The 19,811-nt window shown below is 49.8% G+C and overlaps 1 protein-coding gene across 1 annotated transcript in view; it reads left to right on the top strand.

Annotated features, from left to right (window-relative positions):
- Window positions 1-19,811, top strand: part of LOC140408742 (uncharacterized) — a 264,053-nt gene that overhangs the window by 205,105 nt on the left and 39,137 nt on the right. Inside the window, exon 30 of the mRNA XM_072496372.1 lies at window positions 14,772-14,825. Within this exon, the coding sequence (XP_072352473.1) occupies window positions 14,772-14,825 (54 nt within the window). The remainder of the gene's footprint in view (window positions 1-14,771; window positions 14,826-19,811) is intronic.

The following is a 19,811-nucleotide window of genomic DNA, read 5'->3' as shown; positions in this document are numbered from 1 at the left end:
GCACACGACGGTGGCCTGCAGTGGCCGTGCCGTGCAACATGGCGCCGGCCATGCGCGGACCCAGTCTAACAGATAGTGCCCCCCCCCCGTAACTCCCCACGCCACCCCCGGACCACCCCCCACAAGTCCCCCAACCCCCACCGAAGCCCCCCCATGCCAGCGGAACGGCACAACCCCTCCCGCGACTGTGGGGGCAGTGGAGGTGAGGTCCACGGAAATTGAGAGGACACGCGACCGACATCGTCGGGAAGTCAGCCTATCGGGGAGGAGCATCAGGGGAGGGCCTCAGGTGACATCCTGAGGCCGTCCTAGTGGCGTGTGGCGTACTCCTCCAGTACGCCCTCGATTTTGGCGTAAAAATGGATTCTCTGGCCAATCACCGAACACAATTTCAGCGTCGGCAATCGGAGAATGCCGTCTTTAGCCTCAAGAACAGAGAATCCCGCCCAGTCAGTTTTATTTTCCAAAATGATCCATGTTGCTGTTGCGTGTGTCAGGTAAAAGGAATTTTGACAGTTGCTGGTGAGGTAAGGAGCACAAATAATCCCATATATACAAGCAATGGAATATGTTCCATATAGCAAGTCAATCAGAATCAGGAAGAAACTCTCCACTTGTTGGACTCATATGTACAAAAGAAGATGGGTGTGCTTGTTGGAGGCCAATTATCTCAGCTCCAGAACATCACTGCAGGGGTTCCGCAGGTAGTGTCCGTGGCCCAGCTATCTTCAAATGCTTCATCAATTACCTTTCTTCCATCATAAGGTCAGAAGTAGGAGCGTTTCACAGGAACTTTATTGCAGTGTTAATGTAAGCCTACTTGTGACAATAAAAATTATTATTATTATGTTTGCGGATAACTGTACAACGTTCAGCACCATTCGCGACTCCTCAGATAATGAAGCAGTCTATGCCTGCATGCTGCAAAACGCAGACAACATTCAGGGTTTGGGCTGATTAGTGGTAAGTAACCGTCACACCACACAGGTGCCAATTAATGGCCATATGCAAGAAATGAGAATCTAACGCTCTCGTCTTGACGGTCAACAGCATTTTCTTTCTGAACCTTCCACCATCAATATTGGGGGTTATTACTGACCATATATTTAACTGGACCAGCCACATAACTATTTTGGCTGCAAGAGTGGTCAGAGGTTGGAAGTTCTGCAATGAGTAGCTCTCCTCCTGACTCTCCAAGGTTTGATTACCATCTACAAGCCACAAGTCAGCAATGTTCTGGAATACCCTCACTTGCCTGGAAGTGTGCAACTCCAACATTTAAGGAGCTTGACACCAACCAGATGAAAGCAACGGGCTTAATTGGCACCCCTTCTACCACCTTAAACTTTCACTCTCTCCAGCACTGGCGCACAGTGGCAGCAGTATGGAGCAAACGCATAATGTACTGGAGCAACTTACCAAATCTCCTTGGACAGAACCTTTCAAACTCTATCACCTTCAAGAAGAAAGGCACCATGTATATGAGAACACCACCACCTGCAAGTTCCCCTCCAAACCACACACCATCCTGATTTGGAACTATAATCACTGGTCCTTAACTGTCACTGAGTCAAAAACCTGGGACGAAATGCTCCGTCGGCCGATGCCAAAATCAGGAAACGCGATTGGTTGGAGAATCCATTTTGATGCTGATACCGGGGGCGGTGCCTGTTTTCAGATGCTCCGCCCCCTCCAAAATGGCACCATCGAGGAGTACGCCGCACGTCGTCGGGACAGCCTCAGGATGTCACCTGAAGGCCCTCCCCCAATGCTCCGTCCCCGAAGGCCAACTTCCCGACGGCTGGATCACTTGTTTTTTTTTATCTTTACAAAAATTTATTACACAAAATGGTGTATCCACTAAAAGCATATATTCTTAAATGTACATTTTCCTGGAATGCATTTACATACCAAGGACAGATTTAGTAATCCTGTCCATCAAGTTTTCTGGCTACCTATTACAGTTCCTTAAATAAAAAGATATATTTTAAACATGCAATTATCAACTTATGCATGGAACAAAATTACACATGACAACTGAAGCTAGAGATGACAAGGATGGCAGTCCCTCTAACTGGCAGTCATTGGTGCAGCACTGAAGTTCTTTCAGAAAACTATGCAGGGGAAATAAGTCTCACTCCCCTTTGGTGTCAGCAGCATTTTATTAAGCAGTCTAGAATATAATGTACCTAAACTTCTTCCTCATCAGACCCCATCTTAGAACTCTCATCAAAGATTCTTGTTCTGTAGCTTCTGTGGTCACCTTGGACCTGGCTCCCTGTTCTGACTCAGCTCCCTGTTCCGAATCGGCGTTGAACCCTGTGCCGTTAGCATCACAATCAGGTCAGCCATGTGCTGCACATGCTCTGCTAACTTGGATTAGCTTTCACCAGAAGTCAATAAGCTTCTTGTGTCATGGCTTGCCTTTCTGAGTTCTCTTTGCTACATTCTGTTCTGTCTTGAGCAAGCTGTGTGCGTGATCTCTTGCAGTTCTTTGGTTGAGCATCATTCCAGTGCTTTCTTTTGGGAGACAGCTTGTAGGATTAATTTGGCCGGCCAACAAGTTGATCTGAAGTAGCAAGTGGCTGAATCACTTGTCAAGTTTGTCTCAACTTGGTGCTACATGTAGCTCCGCGAGTAAATAAACCCTTTATGGTTGTTGCAGGTATGTTGGCATCAAATTTGTGCTTTGTATTGGTGGTCATTCTTAGAACGTCAGACCCTCCCTCCCCAGGTTGGGGGGTGGGGGGGTGAGGGTAATAAAACAGACAGAGCATCCCCTCCCTCCTGCTGCTCCTCGCTCCCTGGGCCAGACACTAACTGCCGGCGGGCCGGACAGCCACGCTCACGCTGTCTCCCTCCGGGTATTTTTTGGCATGGATCACTTGTGGTCTGAGGTTTCATCAACCTCACGTGGCAGCTACAGACCGTGTCCAGCGCCGCCACAGTCGGGGTGGGAGCCACTCCGCTGCCAGGGGGGCTTTGGCGGGGACTGGGGGGACTGGTGGGAGGTGGACTGGGGGTGGTGAGGGGGGTTAGAGGGGGGCACAATCTGGCAGGCCGCTCCGCGCGTGGCCGGCGCCATGTTGTATGGCGTGATCGCTGCAGGTCGCCGCCATGCACATGCACGGCCACGGACCCAGCATTTTTCCGTCCATATCTGCAGGGAAAGCTGGGAGTTTTACGTGGTGCGGCTGCCAGCCCTCCATCGGGCGGAGCATCGGTGCAGGAGCAGCGCCGACATTTTGGTCTTAATACTAGACACATGCTCCGAACTTAGCCTCAAAATCGGAGAATCCAGCTGCTGGAACTTCATCCCTTAACGCACTGTGGGTGTACCTACACTAGATGACTGCAGTTGTTTAAGAAGGGAGGTCCCTTCAGGGCAATTCAGGATGTTTAATGAATAAAAATCGGATGTTTACAATGGGAATTTGTTATGTGATTAAGTTGGAAGTATTGTGTTTTTTAGATTTTGAGAGTTTTTGATGTTTCAGTGTGTAAGGGTTGCTAGTCCTGCACAAGGTGAACCACCAGCCCGAGTATAAACATAAACTGTAAGGTTGTAGGGGTGAGCAGGGGATTTTGAAGCCATACTTCCAGAAAGCCAGGTACCTTTTATGAAGGAAGACTCATAAAATCAGTGCTGCATTTTTGATTCTGGTGCACTCTCCTTAGATCGTGACTTGTACTTCATGTGGAATCTGTTTGTGATGGCCACGATAGAGTGGGAAACCCAATTATCTAAAAATTGACTCCATTTCCAATCTGAACAATTTCATTATTTGCATAAGATAAACAGCCTCAGCATTTTCCTAATCCACAACGTGACATTCCCAACATGTTTTTTTTAATCAGACTGCAGCTGCTACTGCAGTGTTGAAACATGCCAAAGCTATTATGTTATTTCCTTTGTTAAAAAAAAGTATTGAGAACATGGTGACAAACAAACAGACCCTCCCCATTTGTGGTTTTGATTTCAGCTGTAATTTTCCATTAGGCATTTGATTGTTTATAGATTTCATTTCATTATCCATACATAAGTTCACACGGAAATTAATTTTGGGTACACTGCTTGTTCATTAAAAAATATGTATATAAATGAATAACCGCAATAAAAGCAAGAAAATCACCCCATCTCAAAGATTTAACTTTAATTAAAATATCTGTTAAGAACTATTTCAATGCATTAAAGTAATCAGCCAGCGAGTCCCACTCTGTGTGCATATCCTTGTCCATACATCAAATTCCTGTTAAAAGTTGTTTTGGAGAAGCGCACAATAGTTTGGGAGCCGATTTGTCCTGCATCCGAAGGATTGTCGCCTTTTCCCTCAATGCATCCAACAGTGATACTGACACAGGATGATGATTCTCATTGTTGGTGACATTCTTTACTTTTATCAAAATTCTTTTTGGAGTGGATTTTGTCAAGAAAGGGCTGCTCATCAAATAGCCTTTCTTCCTGGACCAATAATCTTTATAATCTTAAGGAGTCTGCTTTCCTAAAACAACAGTAGCAGGCGAGACATCAAAAATGGATAGTGCACTCAATTACAGACGTACAGAAGAGTTTTATGTTTGTACGATCTACTCAAAAGGATTTTAATATTCTGAGGTGGTATAATTGTGTATGCCCCTTGGCCGCCCATCTCTACACTATTCCCTCCTATTCAACTCATGTGGCGCACAAAGACTCCGTGAGACAAATAGAGTGAAGTCGATGAGGCTTTATTAAGCGTGTCTGTTCCCCAGCAGCCCGATAGTAAACTGGCCTGCGGGGGAAGGCACCGGCTTCTTATACTTCGCCTTCAGGGCGGAGTATGAGGTCAACGGCCAACCAGGACCCGGGATCTGTCAGCCAATGACATTAGGGCTTCCAGTCCCACATGACCCCCAATACATACTACCACAACTCATCATCTACTTTCACACCAAAATACTTGGAGATATTAACTATTTAATGTCCACATCATGAATCTTCACATCATTAACTGGCTTTTTCCTAAAGTCTTAACTAGTTCTTTTGCCTTGTTTTTGTTCAGCTTAAGAGAATTGTTATTGCATCATTTTACGAACGTATCCACTGAATCACTATAGTTTATTTTGTTATTCCTGATGAGTCATGAGTACCATATCATCAACATACTTCAGGATTGTTATGTTGTCGTACTCTGATTGAAAATCATTCGTATAGAGGATAAGAAGTAAATGTGACAGTAGCAGCCCTAAGAAGATCTAGCATGGGCTCCAAATAAATCCCAGAAACTAACACCCTTTGGGTTCCAGTATGAAGGAAATCAATGATCCAACATAGAAGAGTGGGACTGATATCAAGGCTTTTCAATGTTTCAATCAGTTTGAATGGTTGCATGGTATTAAAAGCTGAATAGAAATCAACAGGGAAGCACAGTGGCGCAGTGGTTAGCACTGCTGCCTACGGCACTGAGGACCCTGGGTCACTGTCCGTGTGGAGTTTGCACATTCTCCCCGTGTCTCCGTGGGTTTCGCCCCCACAATCCAAAGATTTGCAGGTTAGGTGGATTGTCCACACTAAATTTGGAAACAAAATAATTGGGTATTCTAAATTTTAAAAAACATTTAAATTATGAATAGAAATCAACAAAAGTAGCATGAGCCCAGCTGCCTAATCATTTTCTGTGCTGCTGGATCAAATGGACCATTTATCTAAGGAAAGATATATTACCATTTGGAGCAGTCCAGAGAAGGTTCACTAGGCTGATCCCGGGTATGAGGAGAGGTTGAGTAGATTGGGCCTGTAATCATTGGAGTTTAGAAAAATGAGAGGTGACCTTATTGAGACATCTAGGATTCTCAGGGGGTTTGACAGAGTAGATGCTGAGAGGATGTTTCCTCTTGAGGGAGAGTCAAAGACCAGAGGGCATAATCTCAAATTGAGGGGTCACCCATTTTTTTTTTTTTTTAATATTTTATTGAAAATTTTTGGTCAACCAACACAGTACATTGTGCATCCTTTACACAATATTATAACAACACAAATAACAATGACCTATTTTATAAACAGAAAATGAATAAATAATAAATAACAAAAATGAAAACTAACCCTAATTGGCAACTGCCTTATCACAAGTAACACTCTCCAAAAATATAATTTAACAGTCCAATATATAATTATCTGTAGTAACGACCTATACATATTATACAGTATATATTAACAACCCTGAGAGTCCTTCTGGTGCCTCCTCCCCCCCCCCCCCTCCCCCCCCCCCCCCCCCCCTGATCCTGGGCTGCTGCTGCTGCCTTCTTTTTTCCATTCCATCTATCTTTCTGCGAGGTATTCGACGAACGGTTGCCACCGCCTGGTGAACCCTTGAGCCGACCCCCTTAGGACGAACTTAATCCGCTCTAGCTTTATAAACCCTGCCATGTCATTTATCCAGGTCTCCACCCCCGGGGGCTTGGCTTCTTTCCACATTAGCAATATCCTACGCCGGGCTACTAGGGACGCAAAGGCCAAAACATCGGCCTCTCTCGCCTCCTGCACTCCCGGCTCTTGTGCAACGTCAAATATAGCCAACCCCCAGCTTGGTTCGACCCGGACCCCTACTACTTTTGAAAGCACCTTTGTCACCCCCATCCAAAAGCCCTGTAGTGCCGGGCATGACCAAAACATATGGGTATGATTCGCTGGGCTTCTCGAGCACCTCGCACACCTATCCTCCACCCCAAAACATTTACTGAGCCGTGCTCCAGTCATATGCGCCCTGTGTAATACCTTAAACTGAATCAGGCTTAGCCTGGCACACGAGGACGACGAGTTTACCCTGCTTAGGGCATCTGCCCACAGCCCCTCCTCGATCTCCTCCCCCAGCTCTTCTTCCCATTTCCCTTTTAGTTCATCTACCATAGTCTCCCCTTCGTCCCTCATTTCCCTATATATATCTGACACCTTACCATCCCCCACCCATGTCTTTGAGATCACTCTGTCCTGCACCTCTTGTGTCGGGAGCTGTGGGAATTCCCTCACCTGTTGCCTCGCAAAAGCCCTCAGTTGCATATACCTGAATGCATTCCCTTGGGGCAACCCATATTTCTCGGTCAGCGCTCCCAGACTCGCGAACTTCCCTTCCACAAACAGATCTTTCAGTTGCGTTATTCCTGCTCTTTGCCACATTCCATATCCCCCATCCATTCCCCCCCGGGGCAAACCTATGGTTGTTTCTTATCGGGGACCCCCCCAAGGCTCCAGTCTTTCCCCTATGCCGTCTCCACTGTCCCCAAATCTTCAGTGTAGCCACCACCACCGGGCTTGTGGTGTAGTTCCTCGGTGAGAACGGCAATGGGGCTGTCACCATAGCCTGTAGGCTAGTCCCCCTACAGGACGCCCTCTCTAATCTCTTCCACGCCGCTCCCTCCTCCTCTCCCATCCACTTACTCACCATTGAAATATTAGCGGCCCAATAATACTCACTTAGGCTCGGTAGTGCCAGCCCCCCCCCTATCCCTGCTACGCTGTAAGAATCCCTTCCTCACTCTCGGGGTCTTCCCGGCCCACACAAAACCCATGATGCTCTTTTCGATCCTTTTAAAAAAAGCCTTCGTGATCACCACCGGGAGGCACTGAAACACAAAGAGGAATCTCGGGAGGACCACCATCTTAACCGCCTGCACCCTCCCTGCCAGTGACAGGGATACCATAACCCATCTCTTGAAATCCTCCTCCATTTGTTCCACCAACCGCGTTAAATTTAACCGATGCAATGTGCCCCAATTCTTGGCTATCTGGATCCCCAGGTAACGAAAGTCCCTTGTTACCTTCCTCAATGGTAGGTCCTCTATTTCTCTACTCTGCTCCCCTGGATGCACCACAAACAACTCACTTTTCCCCATGTTCAATTTATACCCTGAAAAATCCCCAAACTCCCCAAGTATCCGCATTATTTCTGGCATCCCCTCCGCCGGGTCTGCCACATATAGTAACAAATCGTCCGCATACAAAGATACCCGGTGTTCTTCTCCTCCTCTAAGTACTCCCCTCCACTTCTTGGAACCCCTCAACGCTATCGTCAGGGGCTCAATCGTCAGTGCAAACAATAATGGGGACAGAGGGCATCCCTGCCTTGTCCCTCTATGGAGCCGAAAATATGCAGATCCCCGTCCATTCGTGACCACGCTCGCCATCGGGGCCCTATACAACAGCTGCACCCATCTAACATACCCCTCTCCAAAACCAAATCTCCTCAACACCTCCCACAAATAATCCCACTCCACTCTATCAAATGCTTTCTCGGCATCCATCGCCACTACTATCTCCGTTTCCCCCTCTGGTGGGGGCATCATCATTACCCCTAACAGCCTCCGTATATTCATGTTCAGCTGTCTCCCCTTCACAAACCCAGTTTGGTCCTCGTGGACCACCCCCGGGACACATTCCTCTATTCTCATTGCCATTACCTTGGCCAGGACCTTGGCATCTACATTTAGGAGGGAAATAGGTCTATAGGACCCGCATTGTAGCGGGTCCTTTTCCTTCTTTAAGAGAAGCGATATCGTTGCTTCAGACATAGTCGGGGGCAGTTGTCCCCTTTCCTTTGCCTCATTAAAGGTCCTCGTCAATACCGGGGCGAGCAAGTCCACATATTTTCTATAGAATTCGACTGGGAATCCATCCGGTCCCGGGGCCTTTCCCGCCTGCATGCTCCTAATTCCTTTCACCACTTCTTCTACCTCGATCTGTGCTCCCAGTCCCACCCTTTCCTGCTCTTCCACCTTGGGGAATTCCAGCCGATCCAAAAAGCCCATCATTCTCTCCCTCCCATCCGGGGGTTGAGCTTCATATAATTTTTTATAAAATGTCTTGAACACTCCATTCACTCTCTCCGCTCCCCGCTCCATCTCTCCTTCCTCATCCCTCACTCCCCGTATTTCCCTCGCTGCTCCCCTTTTCCTCAATTGGTGTGCCAGCAACCTGCTCGCCTTCTCCCCATATTCGTACTGTACACCCTGTGCCTTCCTCCATTGTGCCTCTGCAGTGCCTGTAGTCAGCAAGTCAAATTCTACATGTAGCCTTTGCCTTTCCCTGTACAGTCCCTCCTCCGGTGCTTCCGCATATTGTCTGTCCACCCTCAAAAGTTCTTGCAGCAACCGCTCCCGTTCCTTACTCTCCTGCTTCCCTTTATGTGCCCTTATTGATATCAGCTCCCCTCTAACCACCGCCTTCAGCGCCTCCCAGACCACTCCCACCTGGACCTCCCCATTATCATTGAGTTCCAAGTACTTTTCAATGCACCCCCTCACCCTTAGACACACCCCCTCATCTGCCATTAGTCCCATGTCCATTCTCCAGGGTGGGCGCCCTCCTGTTTCCTCCCCTATCTCCAAGTCTACCCAGTGTGGAGCGTGATCCGAAATGGCTATAGCCGTATACTCCGTTCCCCTCACCTTCGGGATCAACGCCCTTCCCAGCACAAAAAAGTCTATTCGTGAGTAGACTTTATGGACATAGGAGAAAAACGAGAACTCCTTACTCCTAGGTCTGCTAAATCTCCACGGGTCTACACCTCCCATCTGCTCCATAAAATCTTTAAGTACCTTGGCTGCTGCCGGCCTCCTTCCAGTCCTGGACTTCGACCTATTCTGCCCTGGTTCCAACACCGTATTAAAATCTCCCCCCATTATCAGCTTTCCCATCTCTAGGTCCGGAATGCGTCCTAGCATCCGCCTCATAAAATTGGCATCATCCCAGTTCGGGGCATATACATTTACCAAAACCACCGTCTCCCCCTGTAGTTTGCCACTCACCATCACGTATCTGCCCCCGTTATCCGCCACTATAGTCTTTGCCTCGAACATTACCCGCTTCCCCACTAATATAGCCACCCCCCTGTTTTTCGCATCTAGCCCCGAATGGAACACCTGCCCCACCCATCCTTTGCGTAGCCTAACCTTGTCTATCAGTTTCAGGTGCGTTTCCTGTAACATAACCACATCTGCCTTAAGTTTCTTAAGGTGTGCGAGTACCCGTGCCCTCTTTATCGGCCCGTTCAGCCCTCTCACGTTCCACGTGATCAGCCGGGTTGGGGGGCTTCCTACCCCCCCCCTTGTCGATTAGCCATCCCCTTTTTCCAGCTCCTCACCCGGTTCCCATGCAGCTGTATCTCCCCCAGGCGGTGCCCCCCCCCGCCCATCCCCTCCCATACCAGCTCCCCCCTCTCCCCAGCAGCAGCAACCCAGTAATTCCCCCCTCCCACCCCCCCCCCCCTCGCTAGATCCCCCGCTAGCGTAATTACTCCCCCCATGTTGCTCCCAGAAGTCAGCAAACTCTGGCCGACCTCGGCTTCCCCCCGTGACCTCGGCTCGCACCGTGCGACGCCCCCTCCTTCCTGCTTCTCTATTCCCGCCATGATTATCATAGCGCGGGAACCAAGCCCGCGCTTCTCCCTTGGCCCCGCCCCCAATGACCAACGCCCCATCTCCTCCACCTCCCCTCCTCCCCCCATCACCACCTGTGGAAGAGAGAAAAGTTACCACATCGCAGGATTAGTACATAAAACTCCTCTTTCCCCCCTTTTTAACCCCCCTCTTCGCCCCCCACATTCACCCCACCACTTTGTTCAAACGTTCTTTTTAATAACCCGCTCATTCCAGTTTTTCTTCCACAATAAAAGTCCACGCTTCATCCGCTGTCTCAAAGTAGTGGTGCCTTCCTCGATATGTGACCCACAGTCTTGCCGGTTGCAGCATTCCAAATTTTATCTTCTTCTTATGAAGCACCGCCTTGGCCCGATTAAAGCTCGCCCTCCTTCTCGCCACCTCCGCACTCCAGTCTTGATAAACGCGGATCACCGCGTTCTCCCATTTACTGCTCCGAGTTTTCTTTGCCCATCTAAGGACCATTTCTTCATCCTTAAAACGGAGGAATCTCACCACTATGGCTCTGGGAATTTCTCCTGCTCTCGGTCCTCGCGCCATCACTCGGTATGCTCCCTCCACCTCCAACGGACCCGCCGGGGCCTCCGCTCCTATTAACGAGTGCAGCATCGTGCTCATATATGCCCCGACGTCCGCTCCCTCCACACCTTCAGGAAGACCAAGAATCCTCAGGTTGTTCCTCCTTGCATTGTTCTCCAGTGCCTCCAACCTTTCCACACATCGTTTCTGATGTGCCTCATGCATCTCCGTCTTCACCACCAGGCCCTGTATGTCGTCCTCATTCTCGGCTGCCTTTGCCTTCACGACCCGAAGCTCCCGCTCCTGGGTCTTTTGTTCCTCCTTTAGCCCTTCGATCGCCTGTAGTATCGGGGCCAACAGCTCTTTCTTCATTTCCTTTTTGAGCTCTTCCACACAGCATTTCAAGAACTCTTGTTGTTCAGGGCCCCATATTAAACTGCCACCTTCCGACGCCATCTTGGTTTTTGCTTGCCTTCCTTGCCGCTGTTCTAAAGGACCCACTGTAATCCGGCCACTTTCTCCTCCTTTTTTCATCCGTATCCAGGGGGGATTCCCTTCTGGTTTACCGCACAGTGTTTTTAGCCGTCAAAATTGCCGTTGGGGCTCCTATCAAGAGCCCAAAAGTCCGTTTCATCGGGAGCTGCCGAAACGTGCGACTCAGCTGGTCATCGCCGCACCCGGAAGTCCGGGGTCACCCATTTAAGATGGAGATGAGGAGGAATTTATTTTCTCAGAGGGTGGTGATTGTGTGGAACTCTTTACCACAGAGAGCTGTAGAGCCTGGGTCATTAAGTATGTTCATATCTGAGATAGACAGATTTTTAATCAGTAAGGTAATGAGGGTTATGAGGATGAGGCGGGAAAGTGGAGTTGAGGATTATATCAGATCAGTCATGATCTCATTGAATGGGGAGCAGAATCGATGGGCTGATTGGCCTACTTCTGATCCTATGCCTTATAGTCGTATGGGCCGAGTAAAGCCCCAAACACCCCCGATCCCAGTTAAGGCTAACTCATCACCAGCCTCATGAAAAGCTTCGCCCTCCTTCAGCCCTGGTAAAAGGCCCAGTTTCCCCTAGATGCGGTAAAGCTGGATCACCCAGACCCGGTAAAGCCCTGCTAACCCCCGGCCCCAGTTAAATCCTGCTAACACCCGGCCCCGGTAAAGCCCTGCTAACCCCCGGCCCCAGTAAAGTCCTGCTAACACCCGGCCCCGGTAAAGCCCTGCTAACCCCAGCTCCGGCAAAGTCCTGCTAATTCCAGGCCCCGGTAAAGTCCTGCTAACTCCCGGCCCCGGTAAAGTCCTGCTAACCCCAGCTCCGGTAAAGTCCTGCTAACTCCCGGCCCTGGTAAAGTCCGCTAACTCCCGGCCCGGTAAAGTCCTGCTAACCCCAGCTCCGGTAAAGTCCTGCTAACTCCCGGCCCTGGTAAAGTCCTGCTAACCCCCGGCCCCAGTAAAATCCTGCTAACTCCCGGCCCAGTAAAATCCTGCTAATCCCCGGCCCCGGCAAAGTCCTGCTAACTCCCGGCTCCGGTAAAGTCCTGCTAACTCCCGGCTCCGGTAAAGTACTCTAACTCCCAACCCGGTAAAGTCCTGCTAACTCCCGGCCCGGTAAAGTCCTGCTAACTCCCGGCCCCGGTAAAGTCCGCTAACTCCCGGCCCAGTAAAGTCCTGCTAACTCTTGGCCCCGGTAAAGTCCGCTAACTCCCGGCCCAGTAAAGTCCTGCTAACTCTTGGCCCCGGTAAAGTCCGCTAACTCCCGGCCCCAGTAAAGTCCTGCTAACTCCCGTCCCTGGTAAAGTCCTGCTAACTCCCGGCCCCAGTAAAGTCCGCTAACTCCCGGCCCGGTAAAGCCCTGCTAACTCCCGGCCCAGTAAAGTCCTGCTAACTCCCGGTCCCAGTAAAGTCCTGCTAACTTCCGGCTCCGGTAAAGTCCTACTAACCCCTGGCCCGGGTAAAATCTTGCTAACTCTTGGCCCCGGTAAAGTCCTGCTAACACCCGGCCCCGGTAAAGTCCTGCTAACACCCTTCCCCGGTAAAGTCCGCTAATCCCCGGCCCCGGTAAAGTCCTGCTAACTCCCATCCCCGGTAAAGTCCTGCTAACTCCCTGCCCAGCTCCCCGGCCGCGGTAAAGTCCTGCTAATCCCCGGCCCCAGTAAAGTCCGCTAACACCCGGCCCCGGTAAAGTCCTGCTAACTTCCGGCTCCGGTAAAGTCCTGCTAACGCCCGACCCTGGTAAAGTCCTGCTAACACCCGACCCTGGTAAAGTCCTACTAAGACCCGACCCTGGTAAAGTCCTGCTAACTTCCGGCTCCGGTAAAGTCCTGCTAACCCCAGCTCCGGTAAAGTCCTGCTAACTCCCGGCCCTGGTAAAGTCCGCTAACTCCCGGCCCGGTAAAGTCCTGCTAACCCCAGCTCCGGTAAAGTCCTGCTAACTCCCGGCCCTGGTAAAGTCCTGCTAACCCCCGGCCCCAGTAAAGTCCTGCTAACTCTTGGCCCCGGTAAAGTCCGCTAACTCCCGGCCCCAGTAAAGTCCTGCTAACTCCCGGCTCTGGTAAAGTCCGCTAACTCCCGGCCCGGTAAAGTCCTGCTAACTCCCGTCCCTGGTAAAGCCCTGCTAACTCCCGGCCCAGTAAAGTCCTGCTAACTCCCGGTCCCGGTAAAGTCCTGCTAACCCCTGACCCTGGTAAAGTCCTGCTAACTTCCGGCTCCGGTAAAGTCCTACTAACCCCTGGCCCGGGTAAAATCTTGCTAACTCTTGGCCTCGGTAAAGTCCTGCTAACACCCTGCCCCGGTAAAGTCCGCTAATCCCCGGCCCCGGTAAAGTCCTGCTAACTCCCATCCCCGGTAAAGTCCTGCTAACTCCCTGCCCAGGTAAAGTCCGCTAATCCCCGGCCGCGGTAAAGTCCTGCTAATCCCCGGCCCCAGTAAAGTCCGCTAACACCCGGCCCCGGTAAAGTCCTGCTAACTTCCGGCTCCGGTAAAGTCCTGCTAACTTCCGGCTCCGGTAAAGTCCTGCTAACGCCCGACCCTGGTAAAGTCCTACTAAGACCCGACCCTGGTAAAGTCCTGCTAACTTCTGGCTCCGGTAAAGTCCTGCTAACGCCCAACCCCGGCAAAGTCCTGCTAACGCCCGACCCTGGTAAAGTCCTGCTAACTTCCGGCTCCGGTAAAGTCCTGCTAACGCCCGACCCTGGTAAAGTCCTACTAAGACCCGACCCTGGTAAAGTCCTGCTAACTTCCGGCTCCGGTAAAGTCCTGCTAACGCCCGACCCTGGTAAAGTCCTACTAAGACCCGACCCTGGTAAAGTCCTGCTAACTTCTGGCTCCGGTAAAGTCCTGCTAACGCCCGACCCTGGTAAAGTCCTGCTAATCCCCGACCCTGGTAAAGCCCCATTCACCCTCGGCCCGGGTAAAACCCTGGTCATCCCAGGCCCCAGTAATAGCCCAGTTAACCCCAGCACCCACCTAGCCAACCGGACTTTACACCACCTGGCCTTCCACCAGCCTCAGCAGTCCCACCACCCAAAAATCAAAAGCCTACTTGAAAAAAAAATCAAAAAAGAGAGAAAGAAAAACAAACAACTTAATGAGAAAAGGTAAACTTTAAAGAAAAACGGAAAGGCTAAAATGAGGAGCAAAAACCAACATTATCACATTGCAGCGCCACTTTTGAATTCTGGACATGTGCTTTTTAACCTCGTCACCTCCCACAGGGCCTCCCTGAACTTTACCGGGGCCAGGAGCCCTCTGTGACATCTTAACATAGCAGAAGCATTTGAGAATGCTTACTTCTTCATAACTGTGATTGTTTAGTTTATATGAAGTGTTGTCATTTCAGGGTGAAAAAGGAGCACTTGGTAACCCAGGGCCAAGGGGACCCACAGGCTTGCCTGTAAGTATACTGAGTGTTAGTATGTCTAACTGCAAGAGGGGACAGTGCTCCTTTGTGCAGATTTTGAATTAATGCCACAATTACAAATGGCTGGTAATTAGTTCATGAACATTTTATTAACCATGTGACTTGAATTTATGCTTTAGAAGCTTATCGGAGCAGTTCCTGTGATGGATAGGATGGGTTGTGATGGATTCAGAAACATAACTCATAGAATTTACAGTGCAGAAGGAGGCCATTCGGCCCATCGAGTCTGCACCGGCTCTTGGAAAGAGCACCCTACCGAGGCCCACACCACCCTATCCCCATAACCCAATAACCCCACTCAACCAACCCGAAGGCCAATTTTGGACACTAAGGGCAATTTAGCATGGCCAATCCACCTAACCTGCACGTCTTTGGACTGTGGGAGGAAACCGGAGCACCCGGAGGAAACCCACGCACACACGGGGAGAACGTGCAGACTCCGCACAGACAGTGACCCAAGCCGGGAATCGAACCTGGGACCCTGGAGCTGTGAAGCAATTATGCTAACCACTATGCTACCGTGCTGCCCACTCAGGGTGGTAGAGACTACTAAAGGGTGGGATTTTCCAGCCCCTACCACTGACAGGATCTTCCACTCCCGCCAAAGTCGACCCCTCGTAGCTGGTTCCCTGGCAACGGGCAGACGAGCCACACAGAAGTCCATAGACCTCAGCAGAACCAAAAGATCCTGTCGGTGGCCGCTGACTCGCAAATCCATGACGGGAAAACATGCCACGGTGGGGCAGGAAAATCTTGGCCAAAATTTTAAATAAAAACAGAAAGTGCCGGAAAATCTAACTTTCTGGGTGGAATTTACCGGCCGCGCCCACCTGGCGACCGGAAATTCCCACTCGAGGTCAATGGGCCTTTATATGGTCTGTGTCCTGCCCGTGGCGATCTTGCGGCGGGTGGGACTGAAGAATCCAGCACTATGTTTTTACTTTGGATTCTTGCCATTTGTGGTATTTTGCTTGAAGTTCAAAGTGTGGTTCAGTCCATGAGAGCAGTTTGCATTTATATAACCACAATGATTGTGACTGTGATGTGCTCATTGTGGAAATGGTTTTTTAAAAAGGCCTGTTTTCCAGCTTGACATTAGCAAGGTATTATTTGGAAGGAAAGGTAACGAGCAATGAGGGTAGATTTTCCTCAGATTCACCATTTTTTAGGCATGTGAAGGGGAGAAAGAGTGGACATTTATCTATCAGAGCTCAGATCACTTTGCACAAATTTGATATTATGCAAGGTGCCCCCCAATATATGTATTTGTAGGACACATGCAGTCATGTAATTTCAGCGTTAGGTGTTTCTGGACTTGCACAAATTGCTACTTCAGTTACAATCGTTGGGTGCCTAAGAAAAATCTGATGAAGGGGCCAGTTGCTGGAATCGCTCATAATGGTTCACCTGTGGGAGGTGGGGGGGTGGATGTGGGATCAAGTCAGTCTTGATCCATCAGAGGCAAGTAAAAAACTGAACTCCACCTTCCTCATCCCAAGGATGATCTGGTGAATTTGGCATTTCCTGATTGCTGCTTTCTGGGAAGAACAACTAAAAGGCCCAATCCCAGGAGCCGGGCCTAACCCAATCCAGAGGTGCACAAACTAGTCAGAGATCTCACTTAAGATTTGGTCAGAAGAAAGCAGGTAGGCTCTTCCTCACAGGCACAGGACACCTGTCAGAGGCACAGCGGATATCGATAGCAAACAAAATCTCTTACTTTCCCTCAAATCTGAACCATGAAAGTACCAGCCTTTTCATTTACCGATTAACATGTAACATAAATCACTGTGGGGTTATTCTTCTATGAACACCACGCTATTTTATTAGCATATGATGTCAAATGTAACACCCAGGCCCTGTGACGACTAAATAGCCACAGCTTCACAATAGTGCGCTTGAAATGTGGCCAGTTTTTTTGAATAACTTTTTCTACTTTTTGAGGGGTCTCCTGATTGAAGCACTCTCTGTCTGACTTATCTGCAACAGCGATTGCCACCTCTGGTGGGACTGCCACTCTCTCATTGCTAGAGGGCCCCGTATTGGGCCTGCAGCCTAAGGACCCCCACACATCATCCTTAATTAAACGGTGAGCATGTATCCGAGCCATTAGTTGACCATCCCTTCAAAAATAGTGTTGGGCACATCACACAGTATCACTGTTCAGGGTCGGAAGCAGGAAATGATCCCAGCGTAGGGGTCCCAACTCCAGGACTAAAATCCAGCCCAATGCTTGCAACTATACTTGAATTCACCTACTGCATAATTTATTTCTGATGTTTCTCAGTCATTGTTCATTTTTTTACAGTAATTAATGTTTAATTCGGTGATTGGAGGTCCTGTGAAAACTGGTGCAGTGTTAGAAGTTACTGTTGGATGAATGATTCACATGTTGAAATTGCATTATTCTGTCCATTATTAAACAGAGGCATTTATGTTATGTGAAAGCTTTAAACTTTGGTCCACTTATATCAATAATCATCGCATCCAAGCTTCAGTCACTTAAAAGGCAATTTAACATGAAAGCAAATCATTTGAAACATTTTCTTAAGTTTACCTGGCTTTCTCTTTTTCCTCTGCTCTTTGTTCCTTTATGTTGTCACTGTTTCTATTATTTTGGCAGCATTGTTTCACAGTCACTTGGTAATACAGAACTTGAATATTGCTGAAAAAGAGTGGTTTTCATCTTGCATTCATCAGGACAAATCCAAGAATGCTAAATTTCAAATGATCATGCCGATGTATACTGCAAAAGAAAAGGATATTGACTGGTTGGCAAGTCAACTCTTAATTGGCTGAGTTATTGTCATCGAAAAAGCAATGGGGTACTGTACTCCCCAAGCTCCCAGGTAATTCAAAATAGGTGAACATACTCCTTCAGTTTGCAGGGAATGGCTACCTGCTAATGAACATATGTTGCTTTTAGCAAGCATAAATGAGCAATGTTATGAGCTTGACGGATTATCTTAAATTGATTCTCAGTGTCAGCACACTGAGATTGTTTAGCAAATGTTGCCCAATCGCAGAATCACATCTAACAGTAGACATGCGGTTTTGGGTTTTACAAGTGAAGGCTGGTTGAGTACGGTCTGTACTCTGCGAAATATGAACCATTGGATGAACATGCTGTTTGGCTTGATTAGCTGATTACTGGGACATAATGCCAATGTACATGGCATTGCACCTACACTGAAATCATATATACATTTTGCCTATCACACAGCTGAGCAAAGTCATGTATCATAGAACATAGAACAGTACAGCACAGAACAGGCCCTTTGGCCCTCGTATGTTGTGCCGAGCATTGTCCGAAACCTAGCTATCCCACTCCCTGTCATTCTGGCAATGCCAGCTACATAGGCCATAGGTCTCAACGATTGGCTGATGGAATCAAATAGCATGGCCAGATTTTTATGTTGAACACGCAAGTACATGCCCGACCCAGAATCGCGTGAAATCATGTGAGAAGTCATCAACTCGCTCACATGCAACATTGCGGCTGGTGGACATATTTCTGACCTCAGAGGGCAAGCGGGAAATTAAGCCCATAATCAAATGAATTTACGTGGCCTGTCCACTTTTACAGCCAGGTGGCCTTCATGCTTTCACTACAAATTCCATCCAGGGTGAGATGAAATATTCAGGTTTAAAGAGAATAGAAGAAGACATTTGATGAATGATGTACTATGTGATTTGCTATCAGCTACTTGACTTTGCATTGAGACATGGGGCGGGATTCTCCGAAAACTGGCGCGATGTCCAGGACCCGGCGCCAAAAACGGCGCAGATCACTCCGGCGCAGGCGCCCCCAAACAACGCAAATTCTCCGGCCCCGAATGGGCTAGCAGCGGCGTGACGCCATTCGCGATGGCGTCACCCGACGTGGACGGTGACACCGTGCGGCGTCATTGACGGCTCAAGAGACGCGCACCCCCCCTCCGCGGAAGACCCAACAAGATGGCTGCCCTCTGCGCAGCCCCGAGGTTCCAGAAGGCGACATCAAGGCATCGACATCCCCCATATCCCCCCTCTCCGTAACCCCATATCCCCCCTCCCCCATATCCCCCCTCCCCGTATCCTCCATATCCCCCCTCCCCCATATCCCCCATATCCCCCCTCCCATCTATCCCCCATATCCCCCTTATCCCCCATATCCCCACTCCCCCGTACCACCCATATCCCCCCTCCCCCGTATCCCCCATATCCCCTCCCCCATATCCCCATATCCCCCATATCCTCCCTCCCCCATATCCCCCATATTCCCCTCCCCCATATTCCCCCTCCCCCATATCCCCCCTCCCCCATATCCCCTCTCCCCCATATCCCCCCTCCCCTACCCAAGAAACCAAAATACATTTCAGTGACACAGAGTGGATGGGTGGATTGTGTACCTTGGACTCAGAGTGGGACAATGCGCACGACACAACGCCACTGCTGTCTCCAACACCCTCCACCATTGCAGAAACACTCACCTCGGTTGGGCACTTTAGTGATGAGGCGTCTGGTACACTCACTGGTGCGCACAGCACCTCCGTCCCGGTACAGCAGGTGGAGGTAGGAGCAGCAGAGGGGCCGGGCGGTCGGAGGGCAGCCCAGCCCAAGCGAACATCTGCCGCCCAGATGGATCCCGGGTTCCTGGAGTTACCACACCCACCCATAGCCCCGATGCAACCACCGACCCGGAGACGAGCGAAGAGGGTGATGGCCGACTTGCAGCGGCTGCAGTCGCAGGTGGAGGAGTGCACCCGCGTCCAGGAGCTGGGAGTGGTGCCGGTCATGCGTGCCACCCAGGCCGACACCGCAAGGGTGGCGTTCGCGGTGGAGGCAATGGGTGTGACGGTGTCAGACATGGGGAGCAGTATGCGAGGCCTGGGGCTTTCTGTGCAGGCGGCGTCTGAGCCCAGGATGTGGGTGCCCTCTCCCCCATATCCCCCCATGAGCCAGCACCAGCGGCAGATG

This window comes from Scyliorhinus torazame, chromosome 3 (assembly GCF_047496885.1).
Source record: "Scyliorhinus torazame isolate Kashiwa2021f chromosome 3, sScyTor2.1, whole genome shotgun sequence".
Lineage (NCBI taxonomy): Eukaryota > Metazoa > Chordata > Chondrichthyes > Carcharhiniformes > Scyliorhinidae > Scyliorhinus > Scyliorhinus torazame.
The sequence above is the reverse complement of the archived record's forward strand: the minus strand, read 5'-3'. Positions and strand labels throughout refer to the sequence as shown.